The 25,230-nt window shown below is 43.8% G+C and overlaps 2 protein-coding genes across 2 annotated transcripts in view; one reads left to right on the forward strand and one right to left on the reverse strand.

Moving 5' to 3' along the window:
- The window catches only part of LOC121644741 (2-lysophosphatidate phosphatase PLPPR4-like), a 62,635-nt gene that overhangs the window by 21,771 nt on the left and 15,634 nt on the right, over positions 1-25,230 (reverse strand). The window contains exons 3-7 of the mRNA XM_041992909.1: positions 17,021-17,150; positions 16,524-16,719; positions 11,149-11,206; positions 10,857-11,030; positions 6,803-6,938 (exon numbers count right to left, since the gene is read on the reverse strand). Of these exons, the coding sequence (XP_041848843.1) occupies positions 6,803-6,938; positions 10,857-11,030; positions 11,149-11,206; positions 16,524-16,719; positions 17,021-17,150 (694 nt within the window). The remainder of the gene's footprint in view (positions 1-6,802; positions 6,939-10,856; positions 11,031-11,148; positions 11,207-16,523; positions 16,720-17,020; positions 17,151-25,230) is intronic.
- Positions 22,848-24,372, forward strand: LOC121644742. The gene is made up of 3 exons (XM_041992910.1): positions 22,848-23,105; positions 23,266-23,548; positions 23,667-24,372. Exons 1-3 carry the CDS (start codon positions 22,975-22,977, stop codon positions 24,366-24,368), a joined length of 1,116 nt encoding a protein of 371 aa, XP_041848844.1. The 5' UTR covers positions 22,848-22,974; the 3' UTR covers positions 24,369-24,372.

Consider the following 25,230-nt stretch of genomic DNA (forward strand, 5'->3'; position numbering starts at 1 on the left):
TATCAAGAGAAAACGCACATGAAAAGGTGACAAAGAGTCTAATAGCCACGTCCAAGAGTATATCAGCAAGATGTTTCATTTCAAATAAAATGTCTGTAACACCAGACAATAGTGCAAATTGAAGAAAGAAGAAACACGTCAATATTTCCAGAACACCTCCATCTCACCTCACTGCCGAAATAAAGTCCAAGTGAGCCTGGACCAGTTCCGTGTGGGGAAGAAGAACAGACATCTCTCGCACGGGCCGTTATTGGCTCTGCAATATCTTCCCAGTATTCATGCTGTAGGTATAAACAGGACCTTAAAGTAGAAACAGGAGACCGCTTGCTGTACAAAGGCAGAGCTGCTTACTCCAAAGACCCAATGAAGGTTAAGGCTTTCCTGTGGTAGTCCAAGTCGTGCTTTCACATTGAGCACTGCTGCATAATTCAGGGAGAAGCGTATTCGTTTGTCATGCAGTAGCTTTTAACATTCGTTGAACTTTGCACGTTTTACAGTTTGGAGAAGTCAGTAAAAATCGCAATGCAGCACTCTTCCCAGGTGACATTCCCCATTTTACATGCAGCCTCAGCGATGCGAATATGATCCTGAAACCTCAAGAACCGAGCTATAAGTGGTCCAGCTTGTCGGGACTGGTCATCATCGTCTCTTCACACAGCTCCAACTCTGTGAGCGCTCTCAATTTCCAGTCCTTTGGGGAACTCGATGTTGAAACTTTTGGTATTACCTTAATCAGAAAAAGGCATCACCATCCTCACAGCCCTCCGGGAATCCCACAAAGCGTAAATTACTTCTTCGTTTCCTATTCATCCAGCTTCTGCCTAAAGGTGGATTTATGCTTGTGTGGTGTCTGCGTAACCGCCTAGGCTCGGCGTAGCTCCAAAGAGGCCTGACGTGCACTTCTTCCAGACCTGACGTGTACCACTGCTACGCAGACAGTTATGCTGAGGTACTTCTTTGTGATTGGTCAGTTTGGGAGCACGTGTTCTGGATATCTGGATCTTCTCACTGAATTTGTGTGGTAACCCCTCTTTTTAAAAACAATAATCAGTGAATCAAGTTGATGAGAGGCTGATTCAATTATTTCTTCATTTTTTTCTACAAGCTAATAAAGACACTGAACCATACTGGACGCCATTGTTGTTTTAAAACAGAAAATACCTACTGAACTGAAGTGAACCATCAAAAGAAATCCGACCTGGTGAGTTTACCGGCTGATATCACCCCTGCTGCCACCTTCAGATCAGGAGGAAAAACTGCAACACAACACCAAAACAACGTGCACCCCCTACGTTCGCGTGTGCGAGCAAACCACCTTAAGTGTTTGGACTTCAGCTGCAGTAGAAGCAAGGTAAGTTTTCTGCTGCTCCTGCTAATATGTCACGGTTTCTGGGTTTTGGTGGGTGTTTTGATTGTTTAGGATTTTGGTTTTTGTCATGATTAGTTTGGTCATGTTCTTGGTTTGTAGTTCTTATGTTCATGCTTTAGTTTTCAGTTTTGTCATGCTTGGTTTTCCCTCTTGTGTTCCTGTGGTTTTCTGTTCCTGCCTCGTTAGTTCACCTGGTCTCATTAGTCATCCACTTCACCTGTGTCTTGTTACTCCCTCTGTGTATAAGTACTCCCGGTTTTCAGTCATTCATTGTCAGATCCTCATTTTGTCATGTTTGGTTTTTGTTCTCTGGAGTTTATCCCCGTCGTCTATGGTTGCCTGTCTTGTGTTCCTGGGAAATAAACCTTTTACCTGCACCAGTTCTGCCTCCTGCCTGCATTTGGGTCCTCACCTCCACCTCCATTCGTGACAGTAGGATCTGACCACAACTGGACCCAGCAGGTTTGATGGCTTGGCGTCAGTATTACGATCCGGGGGTTGCTGACTGGTTCCCTACGGTGGAGGAGCCAGACCCGTGGTTTCCTGATCCTCCTCCTACAAGGTCCAGGAGGAGGAGGACGTCCAGGAACCAGTGGCGACAGCCCCTCGAATACATGACATCAAGCGAACTGGTGGGAATGCTCCTGGGACTGGAGACGGAGTGGGAGCCGCAGGATTATCCAGAGCGGTCACCATTCTGGGGAACCAGATTGGCGATTAGCCCAAAACCACTGGGGCAGGCCAGGTCGCGGAGGTCAACACCAGCGCCACGGTCCACATCTCGGGTGACGCCATCTGCTGTACTGTCACGGTTGCCGCCACCAGCTCCCAGGCCTACATCTCCAGCTTCGCCTCCTGCTCCAGTGCCCCAGCTCTCCACGCCGGCTCCCAGATCTGCTCCAGTGCCTCAGCACCCCACGTCTGCGCCAAGGTTCTGCCCTGCTCCGCAGCGTCCGACGCCGGCTCCGAGGTCCTGCCCTGCTCCGCAGCGTCCGACGCCGGCTCCGAGGTCCTGCCCTGCGCCGCAGCGTCCGACGCCGGCTCCGAGGTCCTGCCCTGCGCCGCAGCGTCCGACGCCGGCTCCGAGGTCCTGCCCTGCGCCGCAGCGTCCGACGCCGGCTCCGAGGTCCTGCCCTGCGCCGCAGCGTCCCACGCCGGCTCCGAGGTCCTGCCCTGCTCTGCAGCGTCCCACGCCGGTGCCCAGGTCCTGCCCGTCTCTTCTGGTCCCAGTTCCTGAGGGGGTCTCCAGTGGTGACGCCTCTCTTCTGGTCCCTGTCCCTGAGGGGGTCTCCAGTGGTGACGTCTCTCTTCTGGTCCCTGTCCCTGAGGGGGTCTCCAGTGGTGACGCCTCTCTCCTGGTCCCTGTCCCTGAGGGGGTCTCCAGTGGTGATGCCTCTCTTCTGGTCCCTGTCCCTGAGGGGGTCTCCAGTGGTGACGCCTCTCTTCTGGTCCCTGTCCCTGAGGGGGTCTCCAGTGGTGACGCCTCTCTTCTGGTCCCTGTCCCTGAGGGGGTCTCCAGTGGTGACGCCTCTCTTCTGGTCCCTGTCCCTGAGGGGGTCTCCAGTGGTGACGCCTCTCTTCTGGTCCCTGTCCCTGAGGGGGTCTCCAGTGGTGACGCCTCTCTTCTGATTCCTGTTCCTGAGGGGGTCTTCAGTGGTGATGCTTCTCTTCTGATTCCTGTTTCCGAGGGGGTCTCGGGTCGAGACGCCCCTTACCCACTACTGGTGCCCGACCCAGAGCTCCAGTCTGCCCGTCCGCCGCCAGAGATCCAGTCTGCCCGTCCGCCGCCAGAGATCCAGTCTGCCCGTCCGCCGCCAGAGATCCAGTCCAAGCCTGCCCGTCCTCCAGAGATCCAGTCCAAGCCTGCCCGTCCTCCAGAGATCCAGTCCAAGCCTGCCCGTCCTCCAGAGATCCAGTCCAAGCCTGCCCGTCCTCCAGAGATCCAGTCCAAGCCTGCCCGTCCTCCAGAGATCCAGTCCAAGCCTGCCCGTCCTCCAGAGATCCAGTCCAAGCCTGCCCGTCCTCCAGAGATCCAGTCCAAGCCTGCCCGTCCTCCAGAGATCCAGTCCAAGCCTGCCCGTCCTCCAGAGATCCAGTCCAAGCCTGCCCGTCTGCCTGGAAACCTGTCTGTGCGTCCTCCGGGTCGTCCTCTGGAGGTTCTGCCCCGGTTCGTCCGGCCTCCTGACCGGAGCCTGCTGTCTGCACAGCCTCCGGGTCGTCCTCCGGAGGTTCTGCCCCGGTCCGTCCGGCCCCCTGGCCGGCCGCCTGAACTGATCCTGCTGTCTGCACGGCCTCCGGGTCGTCCTCCGGAGGTTCTGCCCCGGTCCGTCCGGCCCCCTGGCCGGCCGCCTGAACTGATCCGGCTGTCTGCACGGCCTCCGGGCCATCCACCGGAGGTTCTGCCCCGGTCCGTCCGGCCCCCCGGCCGGCCTCCTGGCCTAATCCTGCCGTCTGTTCTGCCTCCAGGTGGCTCCCCCTGAACTTTGTCCTGGGGCCTGTCTTGTTTTGGTCGGTCCCTCCTCCGGGCCCCCTCCGCCCACCCTGGGTGGCCGGCTTGGGGTTTTTCTCTTTTGTGGACTTTGTTGGGCCGTCTGGTATCCGGCCCTTGAGGGGGGGGTTCTGTCACGGTTTCTGGGTTTTGGTGGGTGTTTTGATTGTTTAGGATTTTGGTTTTTGTCATGATTAGTTTGGTCATGTTCTTGGTTTGTAGTTCTTATGTTCATGCTTTAGTTTTCAGTTTTGTCATGCTTGGTTTTCCCTCTTGTGTTCCTGTGGTTTTCTGTTCCTGCCTCGTTAGTTCACCTGGTCTCATTAGTCATCCACTTCACCTGTGTCTTGTTACTCCCTCTGTGTATAAGTACTCCCGGTTTTCAGTCATTCATTGTCAGATCCTCATTTTGTCATGTTTGGTTTTTGTTCTCTGGAGTTTATCCCCGTCGTCTATGGTTGCCTGTCTTGTGTTCCTGGGAAATAAACCTTTTACCTGCACCAGTTCTGCCTCCTGCCTGCATTTGGGTCCTCACCTCCACCTCCATTCGTGACATAATATTCCAGAAAGAAAAGTTCTCCACCTCGCCGATCTAGTCAGCACTATGCCAGCTTGCTCTCTGAGGAGCTAGTGTTTAGTAGGATTTCCTCTAATTTCTCATCATAGTTTTACATTTTTCAAAGATAAGAGCCGAGAGTCGGGCCATTTCTTTCACTACCCAACTGGCGATGCACACTGCTGCCACCTCTCCTGTGTCGTGGTTGTAACATGGTGGTGAGGCTTTCTGGCTAGCATGGTTAATGCTAGCCGCTTCAGATGTTTTGCTGACCCCAGCTCCGGAACTGGGTTTGGTAGAGTTTCTGGTGGTGTTTGGTATGTTAAGAATAAATCATAAAAATCCGCCACTTATGCTACAAATTTCACAACTCTTTGTTGCTTTCTTTTGTGCATGGTGTTAGGTGCAGTTAGCTCTCAAGCAGCCATACTCATCAAGCACGTCATGTGACTCCAACTCATAGCACCTTTCAGAAAGATATACTGTAGTAGCACCACAGATAACGTAGTGCAATTTAGTCCATATAGTTCTCCCTCTTATAACGAGAGAAGATAAGATAAGAAGAGATAAGATAAGAAGAGATAAGATAAGACAAAATAAGATAAGATAAGAGATAAGATAAGACAAAATAAGATAAGACAAGATAAGATAAGAAGAGATAAGATAAGATAAGATTAGAAGAGATAAGATAAGACAAAATAAGATATCATAAGAAGAGATAAGATAAGATAAGATTAGAAGAGATAAGATAAGACAAAATAAGATATGATAAGGAGAGACAAGATAAGATAAGATAAGACAAGATAAAATAAGATAAGAAGAGATAAGATAAGATAAGATAAGATAAGATAAGAGATAAGATAAGATAAGATAAGATAAGAAGAGATAAGATAAGATAAGATAAGAAGAGATAAGATAAGATAAGAAGAGATAAGATAAGATAAGATAAGATAAGAAGAGATAAGATAAGATAAGATAAGATTAGAAGAGATAAGATAAGACAAAATAAGATATGATAAGAAGAGATAAGATAAGATAAGATTAGAAGAGATAAGATAAGACAAAATAAGATATGATAAGGAGATGCAAGATAAGATAAGATAAGACAAGATAAAATAAGATAAGAAGAGATAAGATAAGATAAGATAAGAAGAGATAAGATAAGATAAGATAAGATTAGAAGAGATAAGATAAGACAAAATAAGATAAGATAAGAAGAGATAAGATAAGACAAGATAAAATAAGATAAGAAGAGATAAGATAAGATTAGATTAGAAGAGAAGAGATAAGATAAGATAAGAGATAAGATAAGATAAGATAAGATAAGATAAGATAAGATAAGAAGAGATAAGATAAGATAAGATAAGATTAGAAGAGATAAGATAAGACAAAATAAGATAAGATAAGAAGAGATAAGATAAGACAAGATAAAATAAGATAAGAAGAGATAAGATAAGATTAGATTAGAAGAGAAGAGATAAGATAAGATAAGAGATAAGATAAGATAAGATAAGATAAGATAAGATAAGATAAGATAAGATAAGACAAGATAAAATAAGATAAGAAGAGATAAGATAAGATAAGATAAGATAAGATAAGACAAGAAGAGATAAGATAACACGGGAGGAAAAAAAGATAAAATGAGTTGAGATCAGATCAGATCAGATCAGATGAGATGAGATGAGATGAGATCAGATGAGATGGATGGATCAGGCAGTTGGGCTCATTTCTATGTGCTGTGAGGAACTTTGCTCCTGTTGCAAAAACAGCAAACCTACCATACTATGTTTATAGCTGTGGTAGCATCCAATCAGATTCTGTATCCTTCAGGTTATATAGTAGCTGAAGACGCTGCACTACAGATTTACTTTGGCTCCTCAAAATATGAAGAATATTCATGACTCTGCAGTCATACTTCTTCAGAAAGATGCTTTACATAAACTAAATATATATAATATAATCATGTTCCAACCATTTATTACTGTAATTATAAACAAGTATATTTATTTACTTATTCATTACATTTATTTCTTTAAGACACCAAAGCTCCAAATACTGGTGACTCACTGAGATATGAGCAGGAATCAATAAGCAAAGCCAAATATTTCCTGATTTTCTCTGTCCAGGTCTAGATTTCATTTCCTATACTGGAGCTGTAAATCTCTTCATTACTATATGTGACTAACTCTTACGCAGCTTAATACCCAAAAAGTAGTAACATAACCATCAGAGTGGCTAATTATTACTTTACTGAATGAGGAAGGAGTAGTCGGAGTCATCCTCATGCAGCCATGACCATGAGCGATGTTTTCATGATAAAAGCTTGACTATATGAAACAGATGAATTTTCAGGACTGATAAGAGGATTTTAAAAGACAGGAGGCGTTACCTTGGTGGCTGTTGCTAACTGCTGATTGGCTGATGTTGGGGAGGGAGGAGAGGGGGGGCTCTCTCAGAGTAAGAGGAGGTGGTTGACTTCTGGAGTGATCTTCGCTTGGCTGGAAATTTCCTACTGCGTATACACCCTGCATACAGCACCCACAGTGAGACAGAAAGACGTCAAACACAAGGTTTGCTGTCCATCAACAGTCTGGTTATATTTATAATAATTCTCTGGTGTAAATTATCATGTGTGTATAATTAAAGCCAAGCATTGGTGGTCTTAACACTCCACAAGCCATTGTTTGCTAGTTCTGGTTCACCTGTTTTTTTTTTTTTATGAAAACCATCCTGAAAAAGCTGAAGCTTTTAATTCCAGTCACCATGCAGACATGATGTTTATAGGTAAGCATCAGTTACAGTTTATTACTAACAGAACTTTGTAGAAATAACACACAGATCAACAGTGACCAAGCCTTTTCTCATCTCATCGTTCTCTCAAGTCTTGGCTTTCAGGAGAAAAAATATTGTTATTGAAACAAACACACAACAGAAACTATTTCCATGTTTCCACTTTTTCCTCATTTCCAGTTATTCCTGCTACTATTTACCTGCTATCCTCACTAAACCCAAGCGCAACAGGCCCAGGACCCCCTACAGTTTACCTATCACGCAGGTGTGGGTGTGGAGAATGCTATTCTCTACCTCCTACACCGTGTCCAAGTACATCTGGATAAGGGGAGGGGCACAGTGAGGATCCTCTTCTTGGATTTTTCAAGTGCCTTCAACACAATCCAGCCCCTGATGCTTCTGGACAAACTGAGGGAGATGCAGGTGGACCCCTGCTTGGTGTCCTGGATTGGTAACTACCTCACAGAGAGACCGCAGTACGTCAGGCTAAAGGACATCACATCTGACACTGTTATTAGCAGCACAGGAGCACCCCAGGGGACGGTGCTGGCCCCCCTCCTCTTCACACTCTACACCTCAGACTTCTGTTACAACTCAGAGCTGTGTCACATCCAGAATTTTGCAGATGACAGAGCCATCGTGGGGTGTATCAGGGATGATGGTGAGGACGAGTACAGGAATCTGGTCAGTGACTTTGTCACCTGGAGTCAGATGAACCATCTCCAGCTTAACACCTCAAAGACTAAGGAGCTGGTTATTGACTTCAGGAAGTCCAGCCCACAACCACGTCCAGTGACCATCAGGGACGACAAGGTGGAGATTGTAGAGAACTACAGGTACCTCGGGTTGTGGCTGGATAACAAGCTGGACTGGACATGCTGTACAGATCACCTGTACAAGAAGGGCCAAAGCCGTCTGTACTTCCTGCTAAGACTGAGATCTTTTAACATCTGCAGGAAACTCCTGTGGATGTTCTATCAGTCTGTGGTGGCTAGTATGCTTTTTTATGCTGTTGTCTGCTGGGGGGGTAACATGACAAAAAGGTGTGCTAACAGGCTGGAAAAACTCATCAGGCGGGCAGGCTCAGTGGTTGGCATGAAGCTGGACTCCCTGGTGACAGTGGCAGAGAGGAGAACACTAAAAAAACTACTGGCTATTGTGAATGATGCCAGTCACCCTCTGCACACTGTCATCAGTGCACAGAGAAGCCTGACCAGTAACAGGCTGCTCCTCCCCAAGAGTAGGACCAACCGGCTCAGAGACTCCTTTGTCCCCCGAGCCATCAAACTGTACAACTCTGCATTAGGCAGGAGGGGGAGGAGGAGGGGGGAGAGGGAGGTGTGCAGTCCGCCTGATACAACACATGCACAATAACCCATACAAACAGTTTCAATAACTTATACGTGCAATAGTGAACTGGGAATCTGTTCCACCTCTACTGTGTGCAATGCTTGTTTATATTGTTTTATTTAACATATCTTATTGTTATTTATTGCATTCTATTTGTGCTTTTCTTGCACCTTGTTGCCTCTATTTTGCTTTGTACTTGTATATATTGTGTCTTGAGCTTGTCCTGCTTTACTGTTGGTGTTGTATTGCTGCTGGTACCCAAATTTCCCTGAGGACTCTCCAAAGGGATTAATAAAGTATTTCTATTCTATTCTATTCTAAACCAACTCCAGCTCAGCTGCTTTGTGACGCCACCGTGCATCAGAAACGTCTTTTTTTATTATGAAAATGTGATAAATAATGGTATTATCATGGATCATTGTTGAGTCTTGTTGGCTGGATTGCAAACCTCCTGGACAGGATATAAATGTCTGGAAAACTTCTGAAGATCACCTCAAGGGAAGCTATCAATAAAGCAGCTTTAATAATGATTTCAAGTAATTTTTCATTATTTTCTAACACTCTATCCAAGTAACAAAATAAACAGCAAATTGTTAAAAGTTAAAGTTAAATTTAAAATATTGAACAAAAAGTTAGGATATTTTCTAAAATACAAATAAAAATAGAATGCAATGATAACAACGATGAAATCACATAAACCAGATATTTTATTCAAAACAGAACACAGAAAATAGATCTAATGATGACATGAAGATGAAGCTACTTAAAAAAGAATTTATGTTCAGTGCAAAGTCTTTGTTCAACTTTTAGACAGTGAATAAACATAAAGGATGAAAATCTAACAGAAACATTTCTGATAAAATCCAGACAATAATGGTTCATTTTCAAGTACATGTAGTTTCTCTGTGAAATGAAGTTATTGTTGTGGAGTACAGCCGGTGTGTCTGTTGGCAGACGGCTTTGGAGCTAAATCAGGGACATAATATTTGTTCGTTTGAAAGAAACATGAAAAAATGTAAGATGAAAATGAAAGTCACGTTTTCACTGTGAAAAAAACAAATAACTGGATTCAAAATAAAACTAAAATATATTTTTATCAATTTGAATTTTAATTAAAATATTTTTGTGTATTTTTCTCAGTAAACTTTAATTATAAATTGTCAGTATTATTTTATGTATTGGTGATAACAGCTCATTAACAGTTATCATCATTACTGTTGGAGCAGCTGAAAACAGCACAGGTTCTTCCACGATCAGCAATTCATGAATCCTCCATTACATTATGCAGAGTTGAATTCCTCTGCATAAACTTTTCCAGATTGTGATTTGTCTACAGTGCTGACTGAAACAGCTCTAGTAAACAAGATTTGTAAATTTCATATTCTCAGCCAATTATATAATAATAGTGTGCTGGAAGTTGAGTAGATTCTGTCAATTTCCACGTTTCCTGAAGGCAGCATGATAGAGGGAATGACTTCAGCCTCCTGTGTTGTTGTCATTCATAAGTCCACACCCCTATCTTCTGTAGCCACGCCCACCAGGCCAGATCTGGACCAGAAGGTTAAAAACTGAGGAACAGAAATCTGAAAGTGTAAAAAAAGTCTAAAGGTGAAATAAAAATCTGAAAGTGTAAAAAAAGTTTTGACCTTCATTGGAGAGATCTGAATCTGAAAACAAAATCCGAAACTGAAAGAAAAAATATCAAACTTGAGAAAAATATATAATACTGAAAATTTATACTTAGTTTATTTTACAAAATACAAAAATAATCCCACTGAATTCATATTGATATGAACATTTTATACATTTAAGTTTTATTTTCAATCCAATTATTAATTTTTCAAAGTTCACAGTAAAAACGTGACTTTCAATTTTAAACTTACAGTTTTTTTTACTTTTAAATATTTCTTACATATGAACAAACTGATATAGCTTCATAGATTTCTTCCTACAGAAAGCAGATCATAGATGTGGGCTGCTGAAGAAAGCAGTGTGTACGTGAGTGGATTTCATCCATTTGTGTGTGTGTATTGGATGAGAAACTGAGCGTGGGCTGCAGGGCGATGGAGTGTGCAGGTATCATACTATGAGTGCATCCACTAGTTTCTACCAACAGCTGAACATCAATGCTTCCTGCCAACTCCTGAAGCTGTCCTACAGTAAAATAGTGCCATTAAATGAAATAGAATATAACTGCTTATATAAAAGTGGTTTGGATTTAAAGGGTTAAATATTTAATCAACTTGTAATATCACTGAACTGTCAAGAAACATGATGATGTCTAGAAAACACCTGACTTTTACCAGGTAAATAGCGATGGCAGCTCCCAGTAACCATCCACAGTAGACGTCGACAGGGTGGTTTCTGAACTGAATGATCCTGGTTAATCCGGCCAGGATGGCCAGCATGACGAACGAGAAGACCAGGAGAGGCTTCAGCAGCTTGGCCGAGTCTGTCAGCATGGTGTTGAAATACATCTGAAACACACAATTAAACAAAGGTTGCAAGTTATATCTGAGGAAATTGTTTTTTCCTGTCGATAGGAATTTTAGAGGACAGTGACTGTACAAGTCTCAGTGCTCAAGAGTTACTTACTGAGACGTAGACAGCAGCAAAGGCAGCCAGCGTGGCGTGCTGGGAGGGGAAAGACTTCCTGAAAGGACACAAAGCGAGGACACCTGAGTGTTCTCTATGCTCATTATGTGTGGACAGCCAAGGACGATGCTGAATATTCATCTGCAACTGCAAAGTGACTTTAGAAGTGACTTTATTTGGTGGCAACTCTGTCCAGCAGGTGTTTCATAAATGCAATAGGGAACACAACAACTCTGAACTTCATGGTACATTTTGACTTTGCAGTCCAATTTTATTCAAAACCATCAAAGTGTAAATCCACCCCCTACTTTCTCCGTAACCCCACCTACTGCTGAATTTGAAAAATGCCAGAAACTCCAGTGGTTAGGGGGGGAGGTGTGGGGGGATCAGGGGGCGGAGAGTGGGCTGGTCGGGATACACAGGCAGAAATGATGACAGGAAGCAGCTCAAACTCACTGACAAGATGCAAAGAGATTCACAAAGCAGCTACGCCACAGAGCGTCTTTGAGGTGGAAGACTTTCCCTCCAGAATCTCCTCAGCTACACATGAACCAGGTGGTCCTGAACGTATCAGTGTGGGCCGTTAGCGCTGTTAGCTGTTTGCTGCCTGTCAGCAGCTCTGGAAAGCTGTGGAGACTCGCGGCAGGTTGTAGCAGCTGCAGGAAGTTGCAGCTGGAAGTTGCTGCTGCTACGATTTGAGCTGCTGTCTGTCGCCAGATGAGGATCAGCAGGTAAAGAATAAAGTCTGCTGTTCCTTTTACACCCTCAGAAGCATAAATCTGTCCCATTGCAGGAATATTTCAACAGAAACTCTGTGAAAGAAGTCTGAAACTAGCAGATGTGCACCAGATAAGTTCACATCCCTTCATATGCGTTGGTGGGCGTGGTTTTCTATGTCTGCAAGGCGAGGACCTGCCTACCTGCATCTGGAGGGAGGGGCTTTGGGGTTTTTAAAATGAGTTCTTTAGTTCTCTTTTGACCCAAAAAATCCCATTTTTTCATTTTTTAATGAAATGAAAACAGTCCAAATTTTATCAACAGTATAGGTGGTTTTCATCACAAATAAGTAATACTTCGTTGTTTACAAAATACAAATTACAATACAAAATACACATTTTAGGGTGAACTACCTCTTTAAGTCATATCTGATTTTGCAAACACAAATAATACCAACTAGAAGTGGGTTTGAATATTTGCATAATGAAAACAGTTCAAAATGACTGTTTATTACAAGGTAAATTAATTATTATGTAAAACGAAGAGACAAATAAGTCAGACTTGAGAAGGAGTGAAGATGTCAGAGGATGCCTGCTGAGTGTGGAGCTGGTCAGCAGTCTGGTGTTCAGGACACAGCACAGGGAGTTCTGCCATGTTTAAGTCTGCTGCTGCATCAGAAGATTCAGTTGGTGCCCAATGGCTTATTCGGCCTCCTTGGCTGCACCCTGTGGCGACTCCCCTCTCAGTTTTAATTGCACTTAAAAACCAAAACACAAGAAACACAACACACAAACAACACCTGGGGGGTGTGCCATGTAGTGCATGGTGGGAGGGGCTACTAAGGTGGCCACACTCTCAGCACAATGCAGACACTGCCCCTCAATTTTAATTGCAAACAACACACACTTCATAAACAGTCAGGAGCGTTGAGGGGGAGGGTAATGGGGACCTCTCACACCCCTGTTCCCCATGGGTGTGGCCGGGGTGGGCAGGGGAAGTGGTTGCCCTGGGAGCTGGGGTCCATTTTGACTGCACTGATGGGGTGCTGGTTGCCTGGTCTGCCGCATCTAGGTAGGGTGGGGGGTGGCTGGGGGTGGTGGTGTGGACCAGGCTTGGGCCTCAATGTTCTCTGGTCCACCTGGGTTGTCCCCCACATGGCATAGTGGGAGGGTCATGTGTGATGTGACTGTGTGATAGTGAGTGCTTATGGGTACAGCTCAGGGGAGGGTGTGAGTGAAGGGTTATGTGGAGTAGGTGTAGGTGGAGGGTGGGGGAGGGGGGGTCAATGGTGCCCTTGCTCAGGTCGCCCTGGATGGCAATCCCTGGCGAGGCCGACGACTGCTGATCTTGGCCTACTTGGGCTTTGCCCCAAGACTGTGGGGGGCTCTGGCTGGGGCTCTCCTCTGCCACCCTCAGGTTGAGATTGAGGTCGTCTTTGGGGCGGGGTGGCTTGGGTTCGTGCTCCGGGGTTGCTCCTGATGGCCCAGGTCTCTGGGCTGCCCTGGTCTGCCTCTAGCTTGTGGTGTTTTTGTCACCTTTGTGCTTTCCCTTTTGCTTCTTTTTGCAGTCTTCCTTATTGTTCTGTCCCTTCCGGTCAGGTCCAGCAAGATTACATAGATTCCATGATTCCATGAGGGGGGCGTGACCAGTAAGCTGTGGAACGAGCATGGGCCAGGTTGCGGCACAGCACCCTGGTGGGCACAGTGGCGACTAAAGGAGGAGGAGGTTCGAGCCAAGGTGAAGGATGCCCACTATAGCAGAGTGGTGGGCATGTCTAAACAGGGGGCCTGGACCAAATGGGAGCAGAAGGCTGGCCACAAGATCACTTGGGCAGAGATCTAGAAGGCTTGGTTCAGTCAGTGTATTACGTCCTCCCTAGCCCTACCAACATGTTCACCTGGGGCCTTGTGTACTCATCGGCTTGTCAACTTTGCCAGAGATGGGAATCAGGCCTTGGGAGATGGCTGCTATCGCTGGCGCCACAACCAGGGCCTGAAGGCAGTAGCAGACACCTTCTTTACTGGAAATAACATCAGCAAGCAGCAACATCCAACAAGTATTCAATTGCTTTTGTCCAAGCAGGTGAGAAGCCTCAGCGCCCCCAACAAGACCCAAGGGGGGGCTGCACTCATCAGCAAGAGAGTGGCAGCTCCTGGTTGGCCTGGGGAGGCAGCTGAGGTTCCTGGAGACCATTGCAGAGATGTCTCTCCGACCAGACTGTCCGCATCAAGGTGGTGTTACTCAAGCTAGCTGTCCCATGGGATGAGCAAATGGAGGAAGCCCAGGAAAGTAAGAGGGCTAAGTATGCTGACCTAGTAGCTGAGTGCCGGAGGAGTGGGTGGAAGGCCCACCTTGAGCCTGTTGAAGTGGGCTGCAGGGTCTTTGCAGGCCAGTTTTTACACAGAGTCCTAAGACTCTTGGGAATTTGTGGGTTGCACAGCTAAATAGCTATCAAGAACATCCTGGAAGCAGCTGAAAAGGCTTCACCCAAAACACCGCACGACCCCAGGAGTATCACTGACAATGTGTCCAGGTTGCCCCACAAGGTGTATTCAAGGACTTTAACCCCAACTGATGCAATGAGCAGCTTCTCATTTCTTACACAACCATGTGGAAAGACACATCTTGTGGTTGCGTAGAAAGACGTTAGTCTGTTTAAGAAGGGTCAGATCATTGGCATCAAGCAGAGAAAACATGTAAGGAGAAGCAGAAACTACTAAAACTGGGTTCAGAACTGTCCAACACATTAATAAAACCTGGAAGGATGGTGGGGAACCATTGTCTTCCAAGAAGAAATGTGGTCAAAAAAACATCCTGAATGATGGTGATCGGTGATCATTTAAACGTTTGGTGGAATCAGATGGAAGAAAAACAGCAGTAGAACTGTTTAATAGTGAAAGTTAGAACATTTCCACATGAATGATGTGAAGAAACTCAAGGGACTGAACAGCTGTGGAGCCATAAGAAAACCACTAATCAGTGAGGCTGACCGGAGATAAGGCTTCAGGTTGCTAGGGAGCATAAAGACTGGACTCTGGAGCCATGGAAGAAGGTCATGTGGTCTGATGAGTCCAGGTTTACCCTGTTCCAGAGTGATGGAGCATCATGGTAAGAAGAGAGGAGGATGAAGGGATGCAGCTATCATGTCTAGTGCTACTGTACAAGCCTTTTGGTCATACCAGCAGCTTGCAATGTGTCTGTACTGCATTCATTGAAATAAGACCATCAAGGCTTTATGACATTGTTCCTTCCTTCAATGTGAAAACTCTTTTTTCTTTCTTGACAAAAGGGTTTGAAATGAGTAGTTGACCAAGGAAACCCAAACATTAAATCAATTATTAAATTAAACATCTGCAGCTCATCCAGAACGCTGCTGCTAGAGTTTTAACCAGGACTAAGAGATCTGAACACATCACACCAGTTCTGAAATCTTTACACTGGTTTCCAGTCAGTCACAGAATAGATTTTAAAACCCTTCTCCTTGTTTACAAATCCCAGAATGGTTTAGGCCCAGAATACATCTGTGATATGTTCAGAGAATATAAACCTAGCAGAGCTCTTAGGTCCAAAGACTCTGGTCAACTAGTCCAGACCAGAGTCCAGACCAGAGTCCAGACCAGGGTCCAGACTAAACATGGAGAAGCAGCATTTAGCTGTTATGCTGCAAACAAGTGGAACAAACTGCCAGTGGAGATTAAACTTTCACCAAATGTAGACATTTTTAAATCCAGGTTAAAAACATTTCTTTTCTCATGCGCCTATGCATGAAATCTGCACGGAAACTTTTTTAACTTATCTTGCTTTTAATCATTTTAATGTAATTTATTAATTTATTGTGATTGTTGCTATGTTTTGCTGCCTTTTACTATTTCTTAATATCTGTAATGCTTTTGTTTTATATAAAGCACTTTGAATTGTCCTGTACATGAAATGTGTTGATCAAATAAACTGCCTTGCCTTACACATGGACCATGGTTATATATTCACATGTAGGAGAATTGGATTAAGTTCACATGTAATAGAAAACAGTTTTCAATAGCTTTTAGAAGCAAACAAATTCTATTTAAACAAAGTGAATTTGTAAATTCTTTTTCAGGCTTTTGTCAAATGATGAGCTGTTAAGTTATCATTAACAGAACTGTCAGTGCTACACTCAGCATGAGTTTTCTACTCCACATGCGAATTTCTTCCACCAAAGCTGCTCTATAAACAAAGATGAATACTCCCACATACACCTCGCTTTTCTACACTAGAAGACAGAATAACCCTGAGTAGAACTCAGTCCTCATAACAGCTATACATAATACTACAACGCATTTCACACTTTTACTAATGAACTAAATAACGACTGAAACAACAATAAAGGGAACACCAACAATGCAGCCTCTACAGATTCAGCCTCTCAGTGGGCTGACAAAGCTTCCTGACCAAGTTACTGTCATCCCTTCAGGAGTCTGTTGAGGATGAGAGTTTGTTGACCGGGTAGTAGAAGATTTATGGTTACAAAGAAATAGTCCAACAGTCATTTACTGACTTTTTTTTATTCATCATGCAATACATTTGTGGATTCTCCTCTGAGAGTTACAAATAATGTAGTCCAAGGAAAACTTGAGTACCTTCTACGTGCTGAGTTTAGTCCCAGACAAACGAAGCCTCACCTCCCAGCGTTGATGAGCCCCACGTCCTGTCCGGAGCAGATGTCCTCCAGAATGAAAGCTTCGTCACAAGTGGACATGTTAATGTGTGTCAGGTTGGGCTTGCACACGTCCAGCCAGAAGGGGGTATGTTGACCAGTGGACAGCTGGAGGATGTCAGTTATCAGCGCTGTCACACACAGGCCAAAAATATGGACACCTGGGAACAGCAATGCAAAAGGATATTAATTTACACAGTATTCAGGAGTTAATAACCATATGATGAGCATTAAACATATTTTATAGTTATTTTAAACTCTGGCCTGGTCCTCATTCAGATTATATATATAATATATATTATTATAATAAAATAAACAGATTAATCTGTGTATTATATTTGCTTTGACATTTATCTGATGCTGAAAGCCAGAACTTCAACAATGTTTGTGTGTGAATGGTTCTTCCAGGCACTAAAAGGATGTTAATAATCAGCTGTGGGTACCAAGCACTTGTCCTCCCACCTATGAAGCGGACAGCTCTGCGAATGTAGGAGTTGAAATTACAGCCGGCAGCATTGATGTTGGCTTCGGTCTGTGTGGATGACGACCTCCTGGACAGATAGCAGTACAGAATGGCCTCTCCTATCAGAATCTACAGACACACACAGACAAAGAAATGAGTGCTGGAAAAGCTGATTTTTGAGATGTTTTTCCAATCAACTTGATGCATTACATATCACTGAAGAATCTACTATAGCTAACACAGAACAACAAATTGTGTGGAAAAAGAGCAGGTTACAGGGGGCTGAAGAGAAGCAGTGATAGACTGCGCATGATCGGATGAAAGTGATTCTCAGAGAAGAATCAGAGTGAGCATTGGACTGGAAAAGATACCAGAGATTTTGTTTGGTGCACATGACACATGATGGCCCAAAGAAAACATGTAAGAGCTTTAACCCTTTAAAGTCTGGCACAATAAATAATGGGCAGAAAAACTCATTTCTTTGAGAATGAAGGCTCTAAAACACATAGTTACAGGTGTCAATGCTGAAAGCACAAGGCACACAATCACTTTGTCATGACTTTCGCCATCTAACTTCACCCGCAGCTTCGACTCTACCCCCACAAAACTTATATCAAAATGTGCTTTTCGGAGGGGAAATAGAGACTTTTGTTGTACAAAAAAACTGTGACTTTTCATAATGGGATTTGGCCAAAATGAGCCAAAACCAGGTCACTTTGGAGACACACAGCTCAGGCCTACTTTCACCTAGAAACATCATTCAAAGTATAAACGGGTCACGAAAGATAAAATCTTAACTTAAAGGACATCTTTATGTTTTTTATGGTTTTAACACAATCGCAGGTTACGTTTTAGGAAGAATGTGAATACTGTCTTGGTTCCTGGGTTTTGGTGTGTTGGTTTGTGTTAGGTTTTGATCATGGTTTGGGTTTTCTGGTTTTGTCATGTTTAGGCCGCGGTGCAGCCGTAATGTGTCTAACACGCACCCGGTGGAATTCAGAGTTAAGACTTTTCCCACAAATTATATATAGTAGTAGTAGTAGTATTCTTTATTGCGGACTCGTGGTCCATAGTAAAAAGAAACAACAGACAGACAAACAAATAACATGTACAACATGGGCATAATACAATAAAAGGTTCCTCAATCTTTTAAAAGGCAATTATACCAGTGTCTCCACAGATCAGAGAAATAGCGGATGGCACTGTATTTAATATTTGTCAACAATAGAATTATTTCTGATGCATTCAAACGACACATAAATTTAAACATTAGATTCCTTAAAAAGGCTTGTAGTGTGTTTACTCTGTGAGTCACAAACAGTTCGCTAGCTCTAGTCCATCTGGGCTTTTTTAACAGAAGCCTCAGGGCATCATTATAGGCAACTTTCAGTCTTTGTAGGCTGGATTTTTTAAAGTTCACCCACAGATGAGCTGTGTATAGTGGGGTACAGTAAGCTCTAAACAAAGTTACTTCCACTTCAACAGAACAAGAGCCAAACCTATGAGACAAAACGTTGGCCTGTGCATATAACATTTATATACAAGTCCTTATCGTCTGATAGAGAATCAGTCAGAATGTGTCCAAGATATTTTACTGTATTAACAACAGTGAGAGTATTTACAGACAATTTAAAATGAGGAAACACAAGAGCTCTGTCCTCTTTTGTGCGACATTTCATGATGACACTTTTAGCAGAGTTGTATTTTACATCATTTTGTTCACCATATACAGAACACACATTAAGCAGCTCCTGAAGACCAGCTGAGCTAGGGCTAAAGACCACCAGGTCATCTGCATACATAAGGTGATTGACCACAGTCTCTCCTGCCATGCACCCAGTTCTGCACTTGTTCAGATCTTTAGACAAGTCATTCATATAAAAACTGAACGGAATTGGGGACAGCAAACTACCTTGTCTCACTCCATTACTAACGAGAAAGGGCTCAGACTGTCATGATTCAGATGCGTGGACTCAAGATACTCAGTTTCCCAGGGATAGGTATAAGATCTTTATTGTACAGAGTGGAATTATGTGATTGTGCAATCCGGTCTTTCTCCGCTCAGAGGTCAGCAGTGGGTCTCCAACGGAGCGCAGAGTGTTGAAACCAGTGACTGGAGAAGGGCCGCCAGGAGGAAGACTGAGGAAGAAGAGCTGCTGAACAGAGGAGAGGTTAATGGGGGAATACAGGTGGCTGGCAGGAGCGCTTGAATGAGGGGGCCGCAGAAGCAGGATGTGAATGATCCTTGAAGGGGCAGATAAATAAGTCCGTGATCCGAAATCCAATCCTGTTAGACAAGCCAGGGGTCAGTAAGCCAAGTAATCCAAAACAACAACCAAAGCAGAGTACCAGACAGGGGGCAGGCAGAATCAGAATCCAGGTCCAAAGTCAGATCAGCGTCGGGCGGGCAGGTAGGCAGGATAATTCAGGCGGGATACGTGCAGGGAAGAACCAAGACGATCTGGCACTGGAGGAATGTTGCAGAGCTGTATAAATAGGGCTTGGGACAGGTGAAGCGCATCAGCCCTAATCAAGAGCTGGTGGAGCTGAGGCGTTCAGGGCGGCTGGAAAAACTGAGCCACACACCACAGATCATGACACAGACACACAGTTGTCCCATTTGACATGCAGGGTCTGATGTGCATACCAACAGGACAAACAGTGAATAAGATATTTCAGTACATTGGCTCGACTCAGTTTGCGAAATAGCGTTTTGTGGTTTACGCGATCAAAAGCCTTAGAGGCGTCTAGAAAACACATGAATACAGTAGAGTGCTTATTTTTGTAATTGCTTAGTAGCTCTTTTAAAGCATAAATACACATGTCAGTGCCATGATTGGGTTTAAAGCCAAACTGATTATCTGTAGATTCTATGTGATGATTAAACCTCCTCAATAAGATATGTTCAAACACTTTTGATAGTACACTGGCAAGAGCGATGGGTCTATAGTTTTCAGAGCTGCCCACTTTCCCTGCTTTGTCCTTTTGCACAGGTACTAACTGCACTCTCATCATTGAGTCTGGAATAAAACCATGCACCACAGAGGCAGAAAGACATAGTGCAAGAAGGGGAGACAATCTTACACTAGAACATTTGAGATGCTCTGCAGAAATTTGATCCATTCCTGTGGATTTGTTTAGTGACTTTTGTTGTACTTTGTTATAAAAACAAAGTAGTTTTAAGTGGCTTTAAATTAAATGGTTACAGATTCTGAGCTACGGAGCTCCAAGTATCACAAAGTCTACTTTTTCCTCCCATATACCCCCATTCTACAGGAACTCTCAGTTCTCATGTGTTTGTAACTTGCCACCATTTAAACTCGGAGTAAAATAAATGATATCCATGTGATTGGAATCACACACACACCTTTCCAGATACAGTAGTAGTGATTCAGAACAACAGGATGCTTTTAATGATCAAGCCTCAGTTTTTTAGGTTCATAATGGACATCAATGAATCCATGCTGTCATTCAGTGTCTATAAACAGACGTGGCATGTCAGTGCATGTCTGCAGCCCATCATTAGGGCCAGTTCCCTCATTATAACAACCAGTTATACATTCTAGTTTGATGCCTCCATAATTCATGTTTTAGCCAATAGATAGGCAGTAGCTGCATTGTTACCCATCAAAATTTCTTCGTAAATGTTTTAGTTACTATTTATTATTGTGTTATAAGTCTGAATTATTGTAGTGCCAAATATATCCACAAGGGGACAGAAGAGAAGTATCAAATTGCATACAAAAGCAAAGTTTTCACCATAAAGTGATGAAGTAGGTCTCAGAAAGAAATATGATCCATTAGACATTAACCGTTTAATTAGAATCTGTTAGGTGACAAAGTCATCTGGATGAAAATTCAGCTTGTCACAGAACAAAAAGCTTTCTGACGTTTCTTCAGGGATGAAATATTAACTAAACCAAATGTTCAGCAAATGAAGCAGATCTCAGTCTGGTCAACAGGGATCACGATGTCTCTTGGGACGAAGTTACGTCTGAGGATGGACCATTTCTGTCATCACAGCTAGGGAATAACATGTTTTCATCCATCCAACATGTACTGAATCAGTTCTCATTCGTGGTGATGAGACCACTGATCAGTTTTTCAGGTTTTATCTTTTATCAATCTTTTTTTTTATCTTAGGTGCCAGTGTTGGTAAACTGAACAGCTTTGCCTCATGATGTCTTAATTTCCAAACTGCTGTTGTTAAAGGACTTTAAAGGAAAAGATTTTATATTTGTATAACATGAAAATAAAGCAAATCCTCGTTTAATTTTTAAACAAAATGTTTTCACTAAAGAATCAGTATTTAGTGGAATAAACCTGATTTCATGGGTTTTGGTGGTATCCCCTCCAGCTGGGTAACTTTCTACTCTCTGCTAAAAACCAAGCAGTTCAGCTTTGCTTGATGGTTTGGGACCATCCATCTTCCTTTTCATGTCATTTCAGTTTTCAGCAGGGTTTAGATTTGGAGATTCTTGATGTGGTGATCCTCCATCTAGACCTGGGTGTGTATGATGGAGCATCATCCTGCTGGATGCTGGTCATTTTTTGATTGGACGTTTTGTTTGGAGGAGTTATTTGTCATTATCAGAAACATGGTGGCGTTTACAATCCTTTGTTTAAAGGATAGTGCTGCCCCTTTAAGAAGAGCTGGAGAGGAGGAAAGATGCACAGGAGCCAGAACAGTAGGGAGGGGAGGGGGATGTCGGAGTGGAGGAAGTCACTGTGAGAAACTTCCTGTTTAGCGCTGAATGTTTTGCTACCAGCTTTAGTAATAAACACCACACAGCTCTGCTAGTTCCAGCAGAGTCCTGAGTCTGCTTCACCACTGCTGGGTAAAGTGAAGGGTGCTAACCCTGAAGCTAGCTGCAGCTTCACCCAGGAGGAATCCCCTCTCCTCTGCCTCCGGACCTCTTTGTGGAGGTAGAAAGATTAGCAGCTGTTACTGTCTGAGTTTTCACTGATAGTGGAGGCAACAGACCAGAGCAACACGGTTACTAAACCCTCAGAAATGTTGCTTCAGGAGCAAAAAGACCAGATGGAAAAATGAGGAAATTAACTGGTTTTATTGTTGCTGAACGTTCTTGTGGATGAGGTGTTTATCTCATGTAGCATAGCATGGATGGATGGATGGATGGATGGATGGATGGATGGATGGATGGATGGAAGCTTCATCATGAATTATTTCATTGGATTGGATGGATAACTTACTGGTCAGAAGCAACACTAACAGACTAACAGACACAATGATACTTCTAGCAACAAAATATCACAGCAACAAAAATACAGTTTTTCTCTATTGCCAAAACACAAAACCCAGTACTCTAAACCAAATGACCAGTTGCCTAAACACATTTAGTAAAACTCCCCCCCTTTTGCCACAACCACAAACACAATTCACCTGTAGACACTGTTCACAAAACCCATCCCCTTTTTCTCAAAACTCAAAACAAAAATTGCCGTGCTAAAACACATTTTGCATATAACTCTGCTCCAATATGCATTGTGAAGCTCATGTGATGCAAAATGCTACCCACAATCAGCAAAACTTGAACACAATGAACATACCTGGTGCCAATCAGTAAACACAACGACTCATAATTGAAAACACCTATTGCAAATGATGTGACCACACCTATATAAGTCAGTGCAGTTTGCTGAAAGTTCAAAAACAAAAATGGATGATGAAGACAGAAGAAGAGGAGTTTGTGTCAGAGGAGGGAGAGGAGTTTGTGTCAGAGGAGGGAGAGGAGTTTGTGTCAGAGGAGGCAGAGGAGCGGGCCAAGGAGGGAGAGGAGCAGGCCGAGGAGGGAGAGGAGCAGGTCAAGGAGGGAGAGGAGCGGGCCGAGGAGTGGGCCAAAGAGGGCGAGAAGCAGTCCAAAGAGGAGCAGGCCAAGGAGCGAGAGGAGAAGGAGGGCAAGCAAGACAACGCATTTTCATTACAGATGAAATGAGAGCAACAGTCATTGACCACGTCATTGTCCACGGCATGACAATGACCGAAGCGGGACAACGAGTCCAACCAAACCTCAGCAGATTCTCAGTGGGCACCATTATTCGGGCCTTCAGAGAACACAACAGGTACTGTATGTAGTAGTTTTTTAGTCACTACACTAGATATTCACAGTATACAGTAGTATAGTGGAGTGCACCTACATACAGACAAGTGCAATCATGGTTACAGTAAAAGTGTGTACTGCAAGGACCATTTCTGACCAAATGACTATGTTTGTTTCTCTAGAGTTGAAAGATTGCCATTTGCAGGTGGGAGGGCTTCCAGATTCACACCAGCCCAAGAGGTCCTCATTGTGGATATGGTTCGGGAGAACAATGTGATCAGACTACGGGAGATACGGGAGAGGATCATTGGTGACAATTTGAACTTTCCGACCATTGACAATGTCAGCCTGACAACCATAGACAGAGTCCTCAAGCGCCAGAGAGTAAGAATGAAGCAGGCCTATAGGGTACCCTTTGAGCGCAACTCTGGAAGAATAAAACACCTCCGTCACCAGTATGTGCAAGTAAGTACAGTACAATCCATGGCCTACAGTACTTTACATACAATACTATACTGTCGTACTGTAATGTGCTCTATTGACTGTCTTTCTGAACACCTGAAAACGCTATTTGTTTCCACAGAGGATGTTCCAGTTGGAGTCCATGGCCAGACCCCATGAATTTATATTTGTGGATGAGGCTGGCTTCAACCTCACAAAAAGGAGGAGGAGAGGCCGTAACATCATAGGACAGAGAGCTATCGTTGATGTGCCCGGCCAACGTGGAGGAAACATCACTCTCTGCGCTGCCATGAGTTCTAGAGGGCTTCTCCACCGGCATGCTGAACTTGGTGCCTACAACACTGAGCGTCTCCTCACCTTCCTAGGAGAGCTCAGAGATGTTTTGCATGACAATGACCACCTGAATGCTCGGCCAGCAGATCACCACGACCAGCAGATTCCTGGGCCAGCTGATCTTCCCATATACGTCATCCTCTGGGACAATGTTAGCTTCCATCGCAGCATCCAGGTCAGAGAGTGGTTTAACATCAATCAGCAATTTATTAATGTGTGTCTGCCACCCTACTCTCCGTTCCTAAACCCAATAGAGGAGTTCTTCTCAGCATGGCGGTGGAAGGTCTATGACCGCCAACCTTACACTAGAGAGAACCTTCTCAGGGCTATGGACCTGGCCTGTGATGATGTGGCTGTGGAGGCGTTCCAAGGCTGGGTGCGGCATGCCAGGGCATTCTTCCCACGTTGTTTGGCTATGGACAATATTGCCTGTGACGTTGATGAGGTCCTGTGGCCCGACCCAGCCCGACGACGTGATGCCTCTCCATGATTTCGGTGTCAGCATACAACATACTGTGTCAATTTTCAACGTACTGTAATAAAAGAAATCGCACCCTGAACATTGTGTTCTCAATTGTTACTGTACAGTATCTATTGTGTGTAATGGATCCTCCATGGAGTTTAGTACTCATTTTTGCATTGAGTTGTGATATTACTGCATTTTCTGCATTATGTAACTATTCCCATGAAATGCACAAATCTATAGAAAATGCCCAAAACATATTTGAGAATAAATAAGGGTTGCTCAAATGCATCCTGGCAGTTGTGAAACTGTAAAAAGAACAGTCTCACACTGTGAAAATTGTGCTTTCAATTTTTTTGGTAATGTGGTTAATGATGCTCAGTAGTGTTTACATTTTTGCAGGCCTTGAGTGGTATTTTGGTGTCAGAGTTTGCTTTTGAGCATATGAGCAACTGTTTTGGTGTGATGGGTTTGCTTTTGAGCATATGAGCAACTGTTTTGGTGTGATGGGTTTGCTTTTGAGCATATGAGCAACTGTTTTGGTGTGATGGGTTGGTTTTGAAAAGAAACTGTGAGGTTTAGTGTACGTAGCTTTAGAAAAGTGTTTTGTGTTTAGAGTTTTGTGAAAAGTGAGGGCAGTATCGTGAAATGTGTTTAAGCAATAGAGAAAAACTGTAAAATAAAAACACAAACATATATAAAAATATTTATACAGTACAAGGTCTAACACTGTGGCATAAAACTAGCAGGTCACAGTAGAAATGAAATATAAGCTTTTACAGCCTTTTCAGTCCCATGCCACTAACATCAATCTCTAAATATGGCCTATATGAAAGCACAAGATAAACTGGCTGTAAAACATTAAACATTATACTTAAAAAAAAAAACA

The sequence above is a fragment of the Melanotaenia boesemani genome, chromosome 8, assembly GCF_017639745.1.
Source record: "Melanotaenia boesemani isolate fMelBoe1 chromosome 8, fMelBoe1.pri, whole genome shotgun sequence".
Taxonomy (NCBI): domain Eukaryota; kingdom Metazoa; phylum Chordata; class Actinopteri; order Atheriniformes; family Melanotaeniidae; genus Melanotaenia; species Melanotaenia boesemani.